Genomic DNA, 20,381 nt, shown 5'->3' on the forward strand with positions numbered 1-20,381 from the left:
AAAAAAAAATAACGTGGGCGACGGCTGTGGACACTGTATTCTAAAGGAAAATCACCCTTGAAATGTGCCATTTTGAGGCTTTTTCTGTTGAAAATAGAGAAATGCTTCACATTAATGACGTCATATTTGCAGAATGGTAAACATTCATGCCATATTCTTTCCTGATTTATCATAGTGATTTATTTAACTAATATTTAAGCCAGTTTCAAAACTTTTTGATGTTCATTATATTTTTAGGGCACTATAAAGCTAAAACCATATCTTCTTCTTTGGCATTTATCAAATGGATTCTATCTTTGGTCCACTTCAACTGAGCCCTGTTCACGAGATCCCCTCGATCGCAAGTTAGAAGACATAAAAGTCAATACTGTGAAGAGTAATGTATTTTTAAGAATGAAAGGTCCGGGGACTGATGATTCAAGTAAGAAGTACAAAGAATGATAACTCTGATTTTATTTTATTAAATGTAAAGGTAAGGATCCCTTAATTGCCTCATTAAAAATAAAGCATTAGTACCATTGATAAATTCTGCATACAGTTACATTAAACACTTTTTCTTCATAAGGTAGCTTAAATATATATGAAGAATTTCCTTCATCGCAATTGCCATAAATTTTTAATTGATATTTTATAATAACTCAAAATAATGACTCTTCGATTTGATTATTCCTATAATTATACCCTCGCTTGAGTCGCCCGCGTGTCGCAGTGGCAAGAGCTTCTGCTCTAGATTCGCGAAGTAAGGAGTTGATCTTTACGTCGCGGGGTTCGAATCCCACTAAAGGACTTGGAGACCGGTCCTTGGAGACCGTATAAACCGTAGTCCCAGTCGCAGTAGATTCTGTCACAAAAAGATCCCTCCCTGCTCAATGACCTTAAGTGCCGAGTATAGGACAAATTTTGCAGCTCTCCATCGGCTAGTGTAGGCGTCCCCATATGAGTGAAAAATGCTAGAGAGTGACGTTAAACAATATTCAATCAATCAATTATTTAAAACTCTCCGCTTGAAAAGTTGGCTGGGTATATAGTTAAGCGGGATATCTGTACGTCCATCTGTTTTTGTGGGTTTCAGATTGAATAGTAGTTCTATGAATAATCTTGATTTATCTTTTCAGCGATCAAACATACCTGTTTTGCACGACGGCGTATTCGTGCCATATTGACAATGTAGAGAAAGTTTTAAAAATTCGTTTGTACGATTTTTAAATCGTTTGAACGATGAAGAAAATCGTTTGTACGATTTAGAAAATCGTTTGTGCGACTTTTTAAAATCGTTTGTACGATTTTTAAAAAATCGTTTGAACGATTTAGAAAATCGTTTGTACGATTGAAACATCGTTTGTACAATTTTTATATCTTGTTATTACACGTAAAAGAAGCGTAGTAGAAAACCTTGCACAAGAATGACAACGTATCCACGCATAGTTAAATGAATGACACGATGAATGACAGAGAAAAATTGATCAGGGGATATTTCAAGATGAGTTTCACTTTTTCTGAAATTGCACAGACCCTTTCGCAAACTCACCGAATCTTTGTTAGTGAACCAATGTTGAAAAGGGCAACAGCTAAGTTGGAACTGTTCAGACGTAAGAACAAATCCGACGTAGGTGATGTAACTCTTGAGGAAACACCTGAATCATGTGGTCAATTGCATGGATACAGGTAGTTGTACTGGAAAGCTATTATGGCAGGGTTTACCGTTTCTCAAGAAGATACTCGATGTCTTCTTTCTATACAAGATCCGGAGGGAGTGTATTTAAGGAAAAGAAACAGATTAAGACGAAGATTGTACACTAACAAAGGTCCAAATTACGTATGGCACGTACATGGATATGACAAACTGAAACCCTTCGGGATAGCAATGCACGGCTGTGTCGAACCCGATTATACAAGTGATCATAAAAACATTCTGAATGTAATCGTGATATGATGGTTTACTAATTGTAACATTACAACAATACTGAATACAGTTTATTTAACAAGATACATTTATTATGTGTTTCTGTGCCTGTTATAGTCAGCAGCGAAGGGATCGACTTCTCTAACCATAGCTTTAACAGATTTCTTATCCAGTACACTTCTGTTCCCAATCAGAAGAAAAAAATCGTACAAACGATTTTCTACATCGTATAAGCGATTTTCTAAATCGTTTGTACGATCTTTTTAAATCGTAGAAACGATCTTCTAAATCGTTCAAACGATTGTACGATTTTTAAAAAATAATTTCTCTACATTGTCAATATGGCACGAATACGCCGTCGTAGTTTCGTGTAATGCAAAATTATCATGATTTTTTTTGTAAAGTAAAACATCTGTTTTCATCTTAACAAAGCCCATTGTCACACCCAACATTATGATTTTAAGTTAAGTTGGATACCGTAGCCTTAATGTGTAGCACCCATCCCACTTTAGTCCAGGTAACACACAATTATTTAAAGTGCATTTGGCGCATGCGTATATTCAGCTAAAAGTACTAGAAATTTCACAAACAAGGGAATGGCTTCTCCCCAAGCAGGTTGGTGATTTTTTTAAAATATTTTTTTAAACTATTCGATGATTTTGACGAATATGTGGACGATTATGTGGTCGAATAATTTATGCAACGGATCTAGTGTTATATATAAACACGTGTGTACATGCATCACTGATCCACATATTGAAAATATACTTGTACATAAATTTACTTAGCTTTTATATACATGTCTATTGCGTTTTAATCAAACTAAGGTAAATTTTTTGAGAACATAAAATACTTTTAACAAAATATGAGTTATACTTTGAAATATTTCTGTAAACTCGTACTTCCTGGTTTTCGTATGTAAACATATCTGATAAGAACGTATTCTGAATAGGAACATTATCAACATTCCAGACTCAGACCATTAACCTTTTTGTACCTGTACCTTTCTCGCAAAACTACTACCTGTAGTTCAATGCATAGATTCTATTTGACCCAGACTGTGTCTAACAAATTCTTATTAAAACTCTACTTTCGTTTTTCAGGGGTGGCTTATCAGCCTATGAATTTTGATCAAGGTGTAGCCGCGCCGTATACACTGGTAAATGTTGATGGAAGTGGTAATATTATCCAGGTAAAGTTGGGAGAAAACAAATATACTAAACTAAAATATAAAAATAACATTGGAAGCATTCTTTTTTTAACGCATGTCAATCGACGCTATGAAAATCATAAAGATGAATAATAAAGATTCCATTGGATGGACCAAAATCATTAGACAATCTTACTAATAGTTTTTCGACAACTTTATCTTGCAGCCTCAAACCCAGAATCGGCCACAGACCACAAACCTGGATATTTTTATGTGGGTACTGGCTGCGTTTGGAACAGTTGTAGCATGTCCGTTCGGCATATTCTCGATATGCTATGCATACATGGTAAGCAAAAACAATATACTATATTCACAAGTTTACATGTTCAATAAAATAAAATTTATGAAATATTTAGGGAAAAGGGGAAGGGTTAATGCATCTCTCGGCTAAAATTATTAAATCTAGATAGAAAATATTGAGGTGTCATGAAAAAACCGTTTTTTCAGTACTTGTATACTTATTCATCTACATGTATGAAATATCTCATTTTTTTTAAAATTCAAAAAGGTTATTTATATATTTTAAAATTTTTCATATTATGTTTAATTTAATTGTGGTAAATTTGTTGAAGATTTTAAAGGTTTAATTAAATTTCTGTGCAAAAAAAAATCCAGTAATTTTTGAATTCTTTAATGTAGCTATTGTCTGATTACTCTGAAGTGTCATCTTACATGTATTTAGTGTGCATGTCAACTTTACTTTACCAAAATTAAAGTTTCTTTGTTCTTCTGATAAGTTTCTCTGTCGTGTGCTTCGCAATTTTTGGAGGGTAATTTTGTTTGTCATGTAATCATTTACACTTCAGATTAAAAATCAATTATACCCCACGCAACAAGTTGCGTGAAGTATAATGTTTTTGACCCGTCAGTCAGTCAGTCCTGTTTGTTTTGTTTTTTTTGGTCAGCACAATTCCTCATAAACCGCTGCACACAATTTCGTCAAACTTTGCAGATATTTAGGACACAGATATGCATATTACCAGGAAAATTCCGATCCCTTCATATTTCCGGGAATTTCAGCACTTCGACTTTTGGGGGAGCGTGGGGTCTGTGAGCTTGCTCACTTTTTCTTTCATTATTAAAAAATCCGTTAGTTATGAATGATATCTCGTCAAAATATTGATATAATTTGTTTTCAAAAGGATACCTATTCTTTTACTCATACGTTTTATTTTATGAAATCAGTTAAAATTTTGTAGATGCAATATATACCCATTAAGTTCACGTCCTCATTTTACACATGTTAAATCAGCACGTTTTACAGGAAGTTTTTTTTTAAAATATTAAATGGACCTTTAATATAAGTTAATTTAAACTTTTACATCGGTGTCAATTTATCATTTGCTTTCAAGTACATCTTTTTTTTTGATAAGGAAGTTGAATGTTTTGTTAGTTGAAATCATACTTCAAACAGTAAATTTAAATCATTAATATGGGTTACGTTTAGTATTAGTTTATTCTCTGAAAATGGTCATATATGGAAAATAAACATATTTTTTTTCGTTTGATAAATATTCTTCTATGAAAAGTAACCAGAGTATATATTACTTTAAAAATAGTTGGATATGATATTTTGGAAATTTGACGTGCAGATAAGCGGTGAAACGATTAGTCTTTTACTAAAACTAAAGCAATTGAAATTCAATTTAAACATTTTTTTCAGTCCAAAGATGAGGCTTTTTATCCTATGAGGAGATACTACAGATTTACGGCCATGCTGGTGTCTTCTGTCGCCATATTGTCTTTTGTTATTACCGTTATCTGGACCATGTCGGTCTTTGGGCTAAGTAGATACTAAGCTTGAGTTGATGTATCTTGTTTGCTAATAAGCCCGTTCTGTGATCACAGATTGTTAACTACAATGGACAATTATCATTGATATACTTGTTTATATTTTTTTGACAATTTTTACGAGACCATCTTTAAAATTTGGTTTGATTGCCCTTTCCCGGCCTAATTAGTACATATAGGCCGATTCATATTAATTTTTTAAATCGCCATGATTTCATAATTATTTGCCGACTCCGGAAATAAGATTTTGTTAATTCAGCATGGTGTAATTTTCCGGGAAAAAATTTCAATTTCGTCGAAATTTTTTTTATTCTGTGTCAAGAGAGGGCAAACAAAAATATTTTAAGGAGGCCTGATGTATACCATATAGTTTTCTCAACTGTCCCAATTTTAAATATTTACGTATATAATGTTTGAGCTCCTATGAACTGTTTTGAGCAGCATGCATTTTTTAAATAAGTATAATCGTATTTTTATATAAACTAAATCAACTGCTGAGAAAAGTAGAATTTTTATGAAAAAACAAACAAACAAGAAACAGTGTGTTTTTATGGATGTTCCACGTGTTTAATGTAATCAATGATTTCTTGTTAATTTGTTTCTTAAACATTTTTGTGATATTTATGTTCATACTGTACATATTTGCTTTATCAAAGAATTAATCTTACATTCTGAATAATTTCTTCTTTCAAGTTTTCAAGTTTTTTTTTAAATTATCAATATTTCATATGTTTGTTTTGCTTCGCCTTTTTATAAACATTTAATTTATTCCCTCGAAATGTTTTTTTTCTTAGCTTTGAGAGATTTGTTTATTCATATTGAGTACCGGTGGGGTACATAGATACTGTATTGTAAAAATTCTAATAAAAATAAGTTATATATAGTAGTCTTTAGTCAAAATGTTATTATTTAGAGTCACTTGAACGTCATGCTCCAATTTAGAAGTTTTTGACAAATCGCAGAAATGCAGGGTTACTAGTAGTTACCGACGGATATAAATTTCTTATATACAAGAGAAGTTTGTAAAACACTAATGGCCCCCTCCCCCAAATTATTAGAATTTTTCTAAGTCGAGGAGGCATAACTGTCCAAAATAGCCCGATCGTATCTAAAAGAAAACTTGGCCTAGATATTTTATAATAAATCTGTATAACAAATTTCGTTTCAGTGTGTGCATCCTCTGCGAAGAAAATGAATGGAAACTGCATACAGTATCATGTAATGACATTTTTCTTAGTCCAAATGGACATACATGTAACTCTATCCAGAATAACCCAATATTACCCAAAGCAAAACTTGAACTAGATGTTCTTATGATAAATACCATTTCAATTCAATTCAGAAAATGAGCGGAAACTTGATGATGGATCGACAGACAAGACCGACCGACCGAAAGACAGCAGCAAATCAATTTGCCATCTCTTCTTCGAAGGGGGGCATAATAACACTTTAAAACACTCAAAGAATTCCATGGTCCTTGCCCCCAAGTAGCTTAGGGGTGGGGCAAAAACCAATTAAATCAATACAATCTACGAGAAATACACCTGTGAAAGATGAATGCCATAGCCCCACCCACTCAAAAGTTATTAGCAAGGTTAAATTGCCAACAGACAGACAGACAGGACAAAAACAATCTACCTCCGTTTTGATCCGGGGGCATAAAAATGTCTTCTTTAATCCTGGACATCAAGGAGTCAAATTGATGGCATGGATGTAATAAGCATTGAGTCTTCTTTCAACCAGAAGTCTCTGTTGAGACTGAAGCTCTACTGGTTTGTACTTATAGCAAAGGAAGAGAAAAGTACTTAAGCAGTTGGGAATTGAAACTTTTCAACAGCAATAAATAGAATAATGATCCTTGATTAAGTCTCTTTATGTTCATAGTGTACTCTACTTGCATGCCACATTATATTATAATCAGACTAAAACTGTATTTGGAGTAGCATTTTGAGAATATTTAACAGAAATTTCTATTTTTAGTAACCGTGGCAACACTGTTCATTGAAGTGAAAAACTGATAAACAGAAGTATGTACCTTAGTGTAGTCTACTTGTGTGCCAAATTTTATTGAAATTAGACCAAAACTGTTGGAGGTGTATCATTTTGAAAGAATTTCACAGAAATTTCTATTTTTTGTAACCACAGCAACACCGTTCATTGAAATCAAAAACCGATACACAGAATTATGTATCTTAGTGTAGTCTACTTGTGTGCCAAGTTATATTGAAATCAGACCAAAACTGTAGGAGGAGTAGCATTTTGAAACAATTTCACAGAAATTTCTATTTTTAGTAACCACGGCAACATCTTTCACCAAAATCAAAAACCGATACACAGAATTATGTTTCTTAGTGTAATCTACTTGTGTGCCAAGTTATATTGAAATCAGACCAAAACTGTAGGAGGAGTAGCATTTTGAAAGAATTTCATAGAAATTTCTATTTTTAGTAACCACGGCAACACCGTTCATCGAAATCAAAAACCGATACACAGAATAATGTATCTTGGTGTAGTCTACTTGTGTGCCATGTTATATTGAAATCAGACCAAAACTGTAGGAGGAGTAGCATTTGAAAGAATTTCACAGAAATTTCTATTTTTAGTAACCACGGCAACACCGTTCATCGAAATCAAAAACCGATATACAGAATTATGTATTTTGGTGTAGTCTACTTGTGTGTCAAGTTATATTGAAATCAGACCAAAACTGTAGGAGGAGTAGCATTTTTAAACAATTTCACAGAAATTTCTATTTTTAGTAAACACGGCAAAACCATTCATTGAAATCAAAAACCGATACACAGAATTATGTATCTTGGTGTAGTTTACTTGTGTGCCAAGTTATACTGAAATCAGACCAAAACTGTAGGAGGAGTAGCATTTTGAAACAATTTCACAGAAATTTCTATTTTTAGTAACCACGGCAACACCGTTCATCGAAATCAAAAACCGATATACAGAATTATGTATCTTGGTGTAATCTAATTGTGTGCCAAGTTATACTGAAATCAGACCAAAACTGTAGGAGGAGTAGCATTTTGAAAAATTGTTTACAGACAGACAGACAGACGGACGGACGGACTTTGAAATTTTGAAATCCATGGTGCTTCAGTCAGGGCAGGGCTATATAGATTATATTGTGGAAATGCATTATTTCTTCGAAAATCTTCTTCCCTGCTCCTGGGTATCAAACAAACAAAGAGATCGGTTCACTGTATGCATGAAGGGTCCTGTAGATATACCAATTGATTGATTAACACTTGATTTTCCATTTGAAGCATTAAATTAAAATAGAGGCTTAGTACTTTCATTCCCTATTAAAAATTTTCTCCTCAAAGTCCAGGTCTAGGAGAACTGGCTTGATTAAAATTGCATTTTTTTTTTTTTATTTTAAGGTAAACAGGTATGATTTAGTACTTTCAGTGAAGAAAAGTAATGTCAGCGCACTCTCTGATCTAAAAAGTAAAACATGTCTTTTAATGACAATTAGCCGTATATTAACATGCGCTTCGAATATGAGGAAATTTAGCAACGTGCTCACTAAATGATACCCTGCCTCCCTTATGATTATCATGACCAAGTTCCTGTTTTGCTCTTGGAGACCCGAAATAAGTGTCAAATCAAAAAGTATAGGAGGTGCACAATCATGGCATTATGAAATAAAGAATCTTTGAAAGTATCATTAAATCTTATTCAGTGGTATGGGAGGAGTTGCGGATAAGAGATGGATACCCTTCAATATGTCAGCAGTGTCAATGTTTTGCTCTGAAATACCAAAACTATGAGTCCGATCAAAAAGTAAAATAGGAGGTGCACAATGACACTATATAACAAAGATTCTGTAAAAGTCTCATTATTAAATTTCATTCAGACGTAAAAAAGGAGTTGCGAATAAGGGATAGGTACACCAAAGCATATGTAATTAAATATCCTCTCGGCTTGCAAGAGGGGGTTATAAATATTGTTAATGTCATGACTTCTGGGTTTAAAACATGAACCAAATCCAATGGTTAGAAATTTGTTGCCTAATAAAATAAAAAATGTATAGGTTGCCATATTTTTTAAAGTCGTAAGACACATATTTAACAGAAGTGTATGTCAGCATAAAAAAAATGTTATACCTTTAAAATGTGTTGCTTTACAAATCTGTTGCACAAAAGTCTAACATATCTCATGTTTTACTGAGGGGGTTGATAACAAGAGGCTTGAGCCACAAACCATGAGCCTAATAGCTCACCTAAACACTGTAGCAAGAAAAAAGCAAAAATCAATCCAGTATAATTGAAAATGCTTTTAACTGCATAAGTAGTCCATCTTGCACCTAAATGGGGGGGGGGGTGATATGAATTTACTTGAATCTACACTTACTTAGAATGCTGTAGTTTTTTCCCCTATACACTTTGGCCCCACTCTACCCACCTTGGTACAATTTGAACAAATTTTAATCTACACTACCCGAGGATGCTCGATCCATATTGATAAGACAAATCATGACTTTGTTGTTCATGACACGAATATTTTTAAAGATTTTTCCTATACATTCTTATGTAAATCTCTGATCATCTATTGTGGCCCCATCATACCCCTTGGGGTCATGATTTGAACAATCTTGAATCTACACTACCTGAGGATGCTTCTATAAAAATATGGCCGATCATGGCTTTGTTACTCATGTGAAGAAGATTTTCAAAGATTTTTCACATATTTCTTTGCAATACGTCCGTCCATTGTGGCCCCATCCTACCCATGGAGGTCTCGATTTGAACAAATTTAAATTTACCTTAAAGCTGAACACTACTCGTAAATAGGCATAGTCCGCCATATTTCCCGTTCTTCAACGCTCTCCCTACAACTCGTATATAAGGAGATTCATCTTTCCTAGTCAGTTCAATTTATTCACTATACATGATCCTATATAAACGAGTGTACAGACCGTACATCTTACAAAGCGTGCTACTCAATATCGAAGAAATTAAAAAAATTTTACGCATTTTTTCAGAAACAGGACAAAAGTATCATGGAAAATGCAGATCAATACATTATTTACAAATAGAAAATGCACATAAAAACAAGAAATAAACGCAAAAAATCTAAGACCACGATAGGAGTACTACATGTCGGTTCAACCACGGGTTTCGAGTGTGCAATGGGTGTAACGTATATTACGAACGCATTATGTTTATATACAGTAAAATATTTTTTGTCTGACAGTGCCTATTTATGAGAAGTGTTCAGCTTTAACTGAGGATGATGAGTTTCATCTTTTCTGGCTCAGTGGTTCTTGAGGAGAAGATTTTTTAGATTTTTCCAATATATTCCTCTGCAAAACTTTGATCATCCATGGTGGCCCTGGGGGTCATTATTTTAACAAACTTTAATCTACACTACCTGAGGATGATTCAGTATGAGATTCATCTTTCCTGGCCCAGTGGTTCTTGAAAAGATTTTCTCCTGTATACATGTATTCCTATATAAAAATTAGATCGTACATTTTGGCACCACCCTACCCCTGGGAGTCATGATTTGAACAAACTTGAATCGACACTACCTGAAGATACTCCCACATAAGTTTCATCATTCCTGACCCAGTGGTTCTTGAGAAAATTTTAAATTCATGCAACTTACGTTGTCCTAATTATCTCTCCTTGAAAGAGGCTGTGGCCCTTCCTTTGAACAAACTTAAATTCTCTTCACCCAAGGATGCTTTGTGGCAAGTTTTGTTGAAATTGGCCCGGTGGTTCTTGAGAAGTCGAATATTTGAAAAATTTACAGATAGACGGACGCCGGACAAAGTGTGATCAGAAAAGTCACTTGAGCTTTCAGCTCAGGTGAGCTAAAAATGTTTGACTGCTGAGTGAGATGTTGGAACCGTCGATGACATGTTGGACCACTTACGTCACACAATGGACAGACTTCTAGCTGTATCTCATTCGCATTCGATCGTTGGTGTTCAACAATGACGGACCTGGTGTTGCATCGCAGAAGACATACACATATGTCAAAAAAGATGTAAAATAAAACGTATATTACTTTACACTCAGCGCATTATGTTTCAAAGCTTACACAGTAAAATATTTTTTGTTGAATTTAGAGCCTGATTAAATTATCATGCTATACATACCTTTGTTATGATAACCGCTCTCCGGGTCCGGTTGAGTTGAAGAGGGGACACGCCTCGGAAACGTAATTGGAACATAGCATTTTCGTCTAAGTAGCGCTAGCTGTGTTGTTTCTTTCGGAAGTTGAAAACTTATTTGTGTGTTGTTTATCGAAATTTGATATAATGGTTTTAAAAAAATTGGAGGCCAATTCTAGGTTTTCAGGACTCTTTCCCTAATAATTTTTATACCCCTTTCGAAGAAGGGAGGTCATATTGCTTTGCTGCTGTCTGTCGGTCCACTTAGTTTCCGTTCATTTTCTTTGCAACCGTTGCACATACTGAAATGAACTTTGGTATACAGATATATCACATGAATATCTAGGCCAAGTTCTGTTTTGGGTACGATCGCACCATTTTTGACAGAGTTATGTCCTTTGGACTTAGAAAAGTTCTAATTATTTGCAGTTTCCGTTCATTTTCTTTGCAGAGGTTGCACATACTGAGATGAAATTTGGTATACAGATTTATCAGATAAATATCTTGGTCAAGTTCTGTTTTGGGTACAATCACGCCATTTTGACAGAGTTATGCCTTTTTAGACTTAGAAAAATTCCAATTTGGGGGGAGGGGCATAAGTGTTTTACAAACATCTCTTGTTTTTCAAGTTTTGCAATATCGCAGTTTACAATTCCGGAACGAGAAAAAATATTACGATTAGATATTTTAAGTTTCATTGATACTCTAATAAGAGTGATAACTCTGAATATTAAGGCTTTAATGTATTATTCCTTTATAGATTTACCGAGGTAAAGTGTCTTTTTTGTCCGATTTCTCCCTGCAAGCTACTCATAAAATACATTTCTTGTGGAAAATCAGTAAGGTTCTAGCAACATTTTATATAAGTGCGTAAAGGGTTTATAAACCGGAAGGAGAAATTTAGGTTTGTTGCTGTTTATAAAATGGCATCATTTTTAGTTCAAAATGAATACAATACTGGTAGAAACCAGAAGAGCAAAAATTAGGCGATAGTAAAGTTTGGTATTTTTCTTGTAAAAATGTGTATCCCATGTCAAGCGATCAGAGGTAAAAATTAATGGTACCCAAATAAAAGGTCTTATTAAATGTCTGTAAACAATAAACCTTTTGGAAAGTGTAACTCCTCCTTAAAAGTTTTGGTCTGATTTCAATTTATAACTTGGCACACAAGTAGACTACACTAAGGTACATAATTCTGTTATCGATTTTTTATTTCGAATGAACGATGTTGCATTTGCTTTGTTATTTAAACAAAAATACTGAAATTTCTGTGAAATACTTTCTAAAATGCTACTCCTCCTACAGTTTTTGTTGATTTGTTTTCATTATAACTTGGCACACAAGTAGACTACACTAAGATACATAATACTGTACATCGATTTTTGATTTTGATGAATGGTGTTGCCATGGTTACTAAAAATAGAAATTTCTGTGAAATACTTTTTAAACAAAATGCTACTCCTCCTACAGTTTTGTGTCTGATTTCAATATAACTTGGCACACAAGTAGACTACACTAAGCATACATAATTCTGTGTATCGATTTTTAATTTCGATGAATGGTGTTGCCGTTGTTACTAAAAATAGAAAAATTTGTGAAAATCATTAATGCTACATTACCTTTTACAATTTTAATCTGATTTCAATATAACTTGGCATACAAGTAGACTACACAAAGATACATAACTTTGTATATCGGTTTTTGATTTCGATTAACGGTGTTGCCGTTATTACTAAAAATAGATTTTTTGTGAAAATCATTCAAATTGCTACTCCTCCTACAGTTTGGGTCTGATTTCAATATAACTTGGCACACAAGTAGACTTCACTTAGATACATAATTCTTTTTATTGGTTTTTGATTTTAAAGAACGGTGTTGCTGTTGTTACTAAAAGTAGAAATTTCTGTGAAAAAACATTCAAAATGCTACTCCTCGTACAGTTTTGGTCTGATTTCAATATAACTTGGCACACAAGTAGACTACACTAAGATACATAATTCTGTATATAGGTTTTAGTTTCAATGAACGGTGTTGCTGTTGTTACTTAAAAAAGAAATTTCTTTGAAATACATTTAAAATGCTACTAGTCCTACAGTTTTACAAACATCTGATTTCAGTATAACTTGGCACACAAGTATACTACACTCAGATACATAATTCTGTGTATCTAATAAGAGTGATATTTGTCATTATTCTATTTATTGCTTTTGTAAAGTTTTATATCCCAACTGCTACTTTTCTCTTTCTTTATTATAAGTGGAAAACAAACCATTTTATATAAGCTTCAGGGTTTATCGGAAGAGAAATTTAGGTTTGTTGCTGTTTATAAAATGGCATCATTTTTTCTAGAAAGGAATTTTGTACAAATTATGATGCTTTAAACTTCGTATCATATTCAATTGTTTTAGAATTTCTTTATGTATTTTTTTTCAACCATTTGCTAACTCAAGTGCCTTACCCTCTTGATGCTTACTAATGTCACCACCTTGTTGACTGGAAATACATTTTCCAAGCCTGCATTGACTTGCATTATGCTCTAATTTTAAGTGGCAGTTTTGCCTTGTTTCCCAAAACTGGGAACGGCGCCATGAAATTTATTTTTTAAATTTTGAAGATGGTCAGCAGCACTTTCACTCTTGACTTCCAGTTCCAGAATCTACTGTTGTAAAGTATTCATTGAATGTTTGACAGGTGTTTGTAAACAAAGTTTTCATAAGTGTTCGAAGTGTCTTCATGGATTGTTGGCTGCAGGTTGCTTTCACCTTGTGGTGGTGCATGTGTGTTTGACTCAATTGCGCTCTCAAACATTTTTATTTTAATGTGAATCCGACGAAAATTTGAAGTCCTAAAAACCTGGTGTTATACCTTTCTGTTAGGTCAACATAGTCCCCTTCTTCGTCGCGGTATGCAAAGACAGGTGCATATTCCGCGAAGACAGCTGCATACATTCGCCCGATGCACTTTATTTCGGAACATATGCACTTTTAGGTCCAATATATGATGCAAGTTCTGATAATTCTACGGAGATCGGAGATATACGTTTCACATCATCATTTTCGTAATGGATTTTCAAGTATGCTTCAACATTCTCTCTGACAAACGCCATAACTATAATTTGTACTACGTGTTCCAACGTGACAGTGTAACGATAAAATCTCTGAAACGTTCTCAATTGTATAGTTGCTGTATAATTATATAACATAGCAAGACAGAGGCGGTCAGCCATAAAAAAAATTATACAGGTACATGTATGTCAATGTAACAAAAAAACTTTATTTTGAGTAGATTTCAGACTGAAAAGTAATGGGTTGCAGGAGCGTTCGACTTATTATGCTCTTACAAGTGGCCTGAACCCTACCTGCTGTTCCATACTCCAGCCCTTCAGTAGGGCACCAACAGCCTGCCAATGCAGGAAACATGCTACATGCCTCAATGGCTTCAGCTTAACCTGAACTACTCGGTGGAGTAAAAAATCAACTGGGTCTCCTGTGTATTAAATTCTCCCACTAGAGAACACCAAACACGCAACGAACGAACGTATTTCGACGATATTAACCGTATTACAAGTTTCTGAATACCATCACTCGCTTTATATTTTTAATTTTTTTATTTTGTAATTATTTCAAAGGCGGATCCAGCACCGGCGCTCCGGGCGTGCGCCCCTCCCATCATATGATTTTTTTTAATTTTGTTTGTATTATATTAAAATCAACAGGAAAAACGCCTTTAATATGTTAGATTTCTTCAGTTTCCGGGGGTTTGCGCCTGGATCCCCACCAGATCTTTGTCCTGGACCCACTGGGGGCTTTAATGCAGCCCCAGTCTTCCCAGTCTCCTACATCGCCCCCCCCCCCCCCAAAAAAAAAACGTTTTGAAATTCCTGGATCCGCCGCTGAATAAATATTTTGAGAATTTATCTGCTAGTATATATTTTCTACAGTTACTTATTTTTAGCCGGGCTTATTGCTCAAAGAGCAATTGCCGGCTTATGTGATCCTGTTCAAGGCAGGATGTTAACCCCATAGTCGCCATTTTAAAGTTACGTGCAAAAATATAGTTCTTACTCTCAACCGCTTTTGAGATAATACAAACGCTAAATAAAGCAACAAAAATAAAACGAAGTTTTATCTGTATAAAATAAATATTAGTAGTAATGACTTTGAAAACTTCATAAGTCAAAGAACATAGTTCATTAGCGTAAGGATTTTTGATAATCAGTGTTACCGTAGTTCTCTACACATACGAGGTAAAGAAGGAGAGGGAACCAGACTGGCCTGTTTGTTTACATTCAGCTGCGGTACCAGATTAATTCTGATTCTGACAAAATCGGACCGTGGTATTAGGATTGAAAAACTTACTGTCAGTGTCTTATCATTTATATTGATAGTTTTAATTTTTTCATCAGAATATAAACGTGATTCATGTAAGAAATCCATTCTACTTTGTAAATGAGCCCGGCTCTCTGTTCTTCTGAGTACTTTGATTTTACTTCCTAGTGAGATATGAACGACCAATATCGGGTTAATATATTATATCGGGTTCCTTACATCGACACCCTAGATTGATTGATTGATTATGCTGTTTAACGTCCCTCTGCAGAATATTTCACTGATATGGAGACGTCACCATTGCCGGTGAAGGGCTGCAAATTTAGGCCTATGCTCGGCACTTACGGCCTTTGAGCAGGTAGGGATCTTCATCGTGCTACACCTGCTGTGAAACGGGGCCTCGGTTTAAACGGTCTCATCCGAAGGACCGCCCCATTTAGTCGCCTTTTACGACAAGCAAGGGGTACTGAGGACCTATTCTAACCCGGATCCACACCCTAGATGGGAAATTTCATCTATTGTTGAATTGTGCTCAGCTCTTGCAAAGCGTCGTATTGATAATTATTACAACCTATACATTATCGTAATAAACAAAGGTCGTCCTATACCATGGACGGATCCAGCAATTTTTGAAGGATTGGGGAGGGGGGGGGGGGGTCCAGGTCGGTGTACCCAGCACTCATGCATAGAATCCCACCACGGCCACTTCAAGTTCGTAGCTTCATTTATAAGAAGGGGGACCTTCAAAAATAAGTCACAAGCAAAAGAAAAAAAAACAAAAATTAAAAAAATTATGCACCACACTCTAAAATTGGGAGGGGGTAGATGGGGGCTTCATGTCACTTTTCTGTTCGGTACATCACTTTCATTAATCTTGAAACAAAAATTGCGTATTTTCCAGCAACAAAAAATCTGGAGGGAGCTTCCAAATGAAAATATTATTTAAAACTGCAGGTAAAGATTATTATCATAAAAAGTGAGCCCCCCTCCTTCTGCATACTACGGGAACATTTTAAACCTTTCTTTTTATTGATTAAAAATATTTATGCATACTTCAAAAGTTACTTACTTCTGAAGATGGTCCAAAATGGCATAGCTAAAGTTCGCTGGAATCTTCCTTGCATGCTACTTGTGGATGTTCGGAGCCCTTAGCCGGGGTTGTGATGGTACACGGAGGAAAGCAAAGACGCGAAAATCTACAAATCTAGCGAGCAGAAAGGACAGAGTTTTTTATTTTTCAAATTATTAGACGTATAAATATCTATATTACAGGAAAAAAAAAACTATTCTCTCTCTCTCTCTCTCTCTCTCTCTCTGTGTGTGTGTGTGTGTGTGTGTGTGTGTGTGTGTGTGTGTGTATGTGTACAAAAATAAAGGGGGGGTTCCAACCCCCGAAACCCCCTCTGGATCCGCCAATGCTTTAATATGATATGGATCAATTTTCATTTATTATAAGTTTACCAAAATAAATCAATAAATACACACCTGAACATATGCATATATTTATATTAAACTGATAAATGGAACACCAATTGAAGCGATTCTACTTATCAAATTGACGAATACAAATGTTTTTATTTTTTTTCTATACGTGTGATTCATCCATACGTTTCGTCAGTTACACAGGTAATCACAAAGTAAACAAGTTTACCGTTCGTTAAACAGATATTCTTTCGTTACGTGTTTGGTGTTCGCTTCTACACTGTCATAAAGGTTCGTCGATGCAAACTGGTGCAAACACTCCAATCTGTTGTCATCAAACAACCTCTGTTGACCCAAGTGGGTAAGGGTGAGCTTGACTATCAGACAGGTGATCCTTCTAATTGGCGGCATTCCCAGCATGCAAGTATACCAACCCAAAACCATGGCGAATGAGTGCGCAACACGTTTTAACATGTTTTAACGTCTACTGAGCTTGGTACCGCAAATCGGACAGCTGTACTTCCCGGCTCATGGACCAGTACTACCAGAGCATAAAGCCCCAAGCACTACTGTCCTAGTACAGTATCTTCTGTGGAAGATGGTGTTAGTGACTGCCCCTCCCTGTTCGCATCCTGTGTATCTCCCGACATGCTAGTGTCGGTCATCACCTCATCTAGGGTTATCCCAGATAGCATGACTATGTTGGGCCAACATTTGCTAAAGGTTGTATGGTTGGCGTTGGGGGAACAACGTTGGACCAATGATACCAAGTCAACCTTCTCGACCATGACGGAATTCCTATGTTGGCCCAACGTTGGTCCAAATATATACTTCCATTCATTTCACTTTCCAAGGAATCCTAAACTGAATGTTGGCCCAACGTTGGCAATGTTTATAATACACCCTTAAAGAAAAAAAGTTGGTAGAAGTATGTTGGCAACGTTGGCCCGATGTTTGTAATACACCCTTAAAGAATGTGTCTTATCAAGTTGGTAGTATTATGTTGGCCCAACGTTGGCCCATTGTTAGTAATACACCCTTAAAGGAAGTGTCCAATCAAGTTTGTAGTAGTACGTTGGCCCAACGTTGGCACAATGTTTGTAATACACCCTTAAAGAAAGTGCCTTATCAAGTTGAAGTAGTATGTTGGACCAACGTTGGAAGATGTTTCTAATACACCCTTAAAGAAAATGTCTTATCAAGTTGGTAGTATTATGTTGGCCCAATGTTTGTAATACACCCTTAAAGAACGTGTCCTATCAAGTTGGTAGTAGTATGTTGGCCCAACGTTGGCACAATGTTTGTAACTAATACACACAAGTGTTATTTTGTTTAGGTGTTTCAAAGATGGGATATTTATATTGGGCCAACGTTGGCCCAGTTATTATGAGTGCCAACTAATTGATGGTGTCAATTTTATAATTAGCTGCTGAGCTTTACGTTGGGACAGCGTTGGCACATTCTAAAATAATCAAGAGGACTTTCTATGTCCATGCTTATCATTGGATGACTGCTTTTGTTTATAGATATGATATTTTCAACATTTTAACTTTACACTTAAGTGATCACAGCACCAAAGAGTGTTTTATTCTATTTTTTTGAATTGTGTTTATGCTTATTTATTTGTAATAACCCAGATAGCAGAGCATCGTTGGCCCAATCTTACACTATGGTTCTATTATCTATGTTGGGTTACCTTGATTGGGCTAACGATAGCCCAACATGGAATGTTGATAGCTGGTTATGTATAATGGTGCGCTAATGTTGGTCTAACTGTTGGCATTATATCATAAAACTATTATCATGAGAGAAAATATTTGTCCCTTGAAGGGTGTCTAAGCAGTCCTCAATAATTGGCAGTGGATAGCAGTCTTTTACTTCTTTTCAGTATGTGCCCGGTAGTCTACACATCACCTCATCGAGCCATCTTTTTTCCTCACTAGTACTGATGCTTCTTGATCATGGAAACCAAATGGCGTTTTCCTCATCTTATGTTTGACTGATGGATTATCTTTATTGTCTATTCTGTGGTTATCCGGTAACTGAGGTTAGACAACCCAAATCCAAATCATGTTTTGAGAACATGTCCTGATAATCTACCAGCAGCTGTTTGACATGATGCTTCTCCTTTCACTAAGTTCCAAAGTTGATTTATCGTGCAGATCCCTCAGATGTACATGTTCTGGGAACTTATCATCAGGGTCACAATTCTGGTTCCTTCTAATGAGAAGAGCACCACTGTCATTTGGACATACAAGAACATTGGGTATTTGGCAAATAAGTTCTCACCCTGTCTGTGTCACCTTCCAGATATAACCACAGTGCCCTCTTTGTATATATAAACATTTATTGTTACAAATCTGTATATGAAGCTCATAGTTGTTGTAATGCCGCTTCAAAGGGTGTGAGATCCAAGAACATTATATTTTAGATATAAAAAGGAAACAAATACAACTTTTATTAATTTTTTTGCGATTAACCAGAAAAATAATTGAAAGTATAAAATAAAAATGTGTTTTGATACAGTTAAAACAATAAATAAGCCTTTTTGAAATCTGTGTTAATAGACACAGAGACTTTAAGGACCGGACGTTCCTTAATAATAGAAATTTTTTCTAGGATTTTGACGAGGCTTTCGCGAAAATTTCTCGCACGCGAATAAAAGTTTGGTTACAGTTGTTCTCTGGATAATGGTTTATCTAGTTGAACTGATTTATGTGCGATAGTATTGGGTGGTACACAAGTTATCCTCCGTATCCGGATGCGAGAGCCTTGGTGCACTTCAAGTGGGTCGGATATCAACTTGATAGGAAATTTACAAAACAGATGTTGAAACAGCTTATATCTAACGTCTTCTTACCTTCTTAATGTTGATGATCGTGGTGACAGAAATTTTGAAAAGGTTCATGTCGAAGTTAAAACAAAATTTATACGGCACAGCCACATAAAGGTTTCTATTGCAAAATTTGTTCATGTTCCAAATTTTCACAGCTCTCATAACCTAAACCACCTAAAGCTAGGAAGTACACACGCTAGAAATTTTGCAACATTTTCAATTTCCAGTTGCTAATCACACCATAAAACAAAAAGGGATTCTTTAATTGACAGCTCTGACATATAGTGATTCTCTGTAAATTGAATCTGTTTTAACTCTTTCAGTAACTTATGCATTAAGTACCAAATACTACAATTTTAGTGCTACTGGAGATTCCAAAAAGACATTGAGAACATAATCAAAGAATAGGTATGATCCGACAGATATGAAAAGAAGGAGGAGGATATTGGGAGAGAGAAGACCAGGTTAGGAAACAATACAAAATAACATTTAAAAATTTTTCCTGTAATATAGTGTGACAACATCCGGATATTCTACCTTTTCTGTGTATGGGCTTACAAACACTGCAGATGCCATGAAACATTTTTTGTGCATATTCAAAATGCCAGAATTCATTTTAGAATTATTTTAAGAACAGGAAAGCTTTGTTTATTTGATGACCATGATACCTGTAAGCTGAACCCTTTCAAATTAGTAAATTAAGGATTCCCATATATTGGGCTTTCAATTCTTTAAAACGTGCATCTTTTGAAACT

General features: G+C 35.2%; 1 protein-coding gene across 1 annotated transcript; it reads left to right on the forward strand.

Annotated features, from left to right (window-relative positions):
* Positions 1–2,434: 2,434 nt before the first annotated feature.
* LOC134281400 (uncharacterized) lies at positions 2,435–5,790 on the forward strand. The gene is made up of 4 exons (XM_062763872.1): positions 2,435–2,518; positions 3,007–3,095; positions 3,280–3,399; positions 4,777–5,790. Exons 1-4 carry the CDS (start codon positions 2,500–2,502, stop codon positions 4,909–4,911), a joined length of 363 nt encoding a protein of 120 aa, XP_062619856.1. The 5' UTR covers positions 2,435–2,499; the 3' UTR covers positions 4,912–5,790.
* Positions 5,791–20,381: the final 14,591 nt, after the last annotated feature.

The sequence above is a fragment of the Saccostrea cucullata genome, unplaced genomic scaffold (assembly GCF_032062105.1).
Source record: "Saccostrea cucullata isolate Sc308-1 unplaced genomic scaffold, CSIRO_AGI_Scuc_v1 ctg632, whole genome shotgun sequence".
Lineage (NCBI taxonomy): Eukaryota > Metazoa > Mollusca > Bivalvia > Ostreida > Ostreidae > Saccostrea > Saccostrea cuccullata.

Excerpts from the sequence above, each read along its gene's own strand:
- LOC134281400 (XM_062763872.1), top strand. Across the intron at positions 3,096-3,279 it reads GAAGTGGTAATATTATCCAG|CCTCAAACCCAGAATCGGCC; the intron begins GTAAAGTTGGGA and ends TTTATCTTGCAG. Across the intron at positions 3,400-4,776 it reads CGATATGCTATGCATACATG|TCCAAAGATGAGGCTTTTTA; the intron begins GTAAGCAAAAAC and ends CATTTTTTTCAG.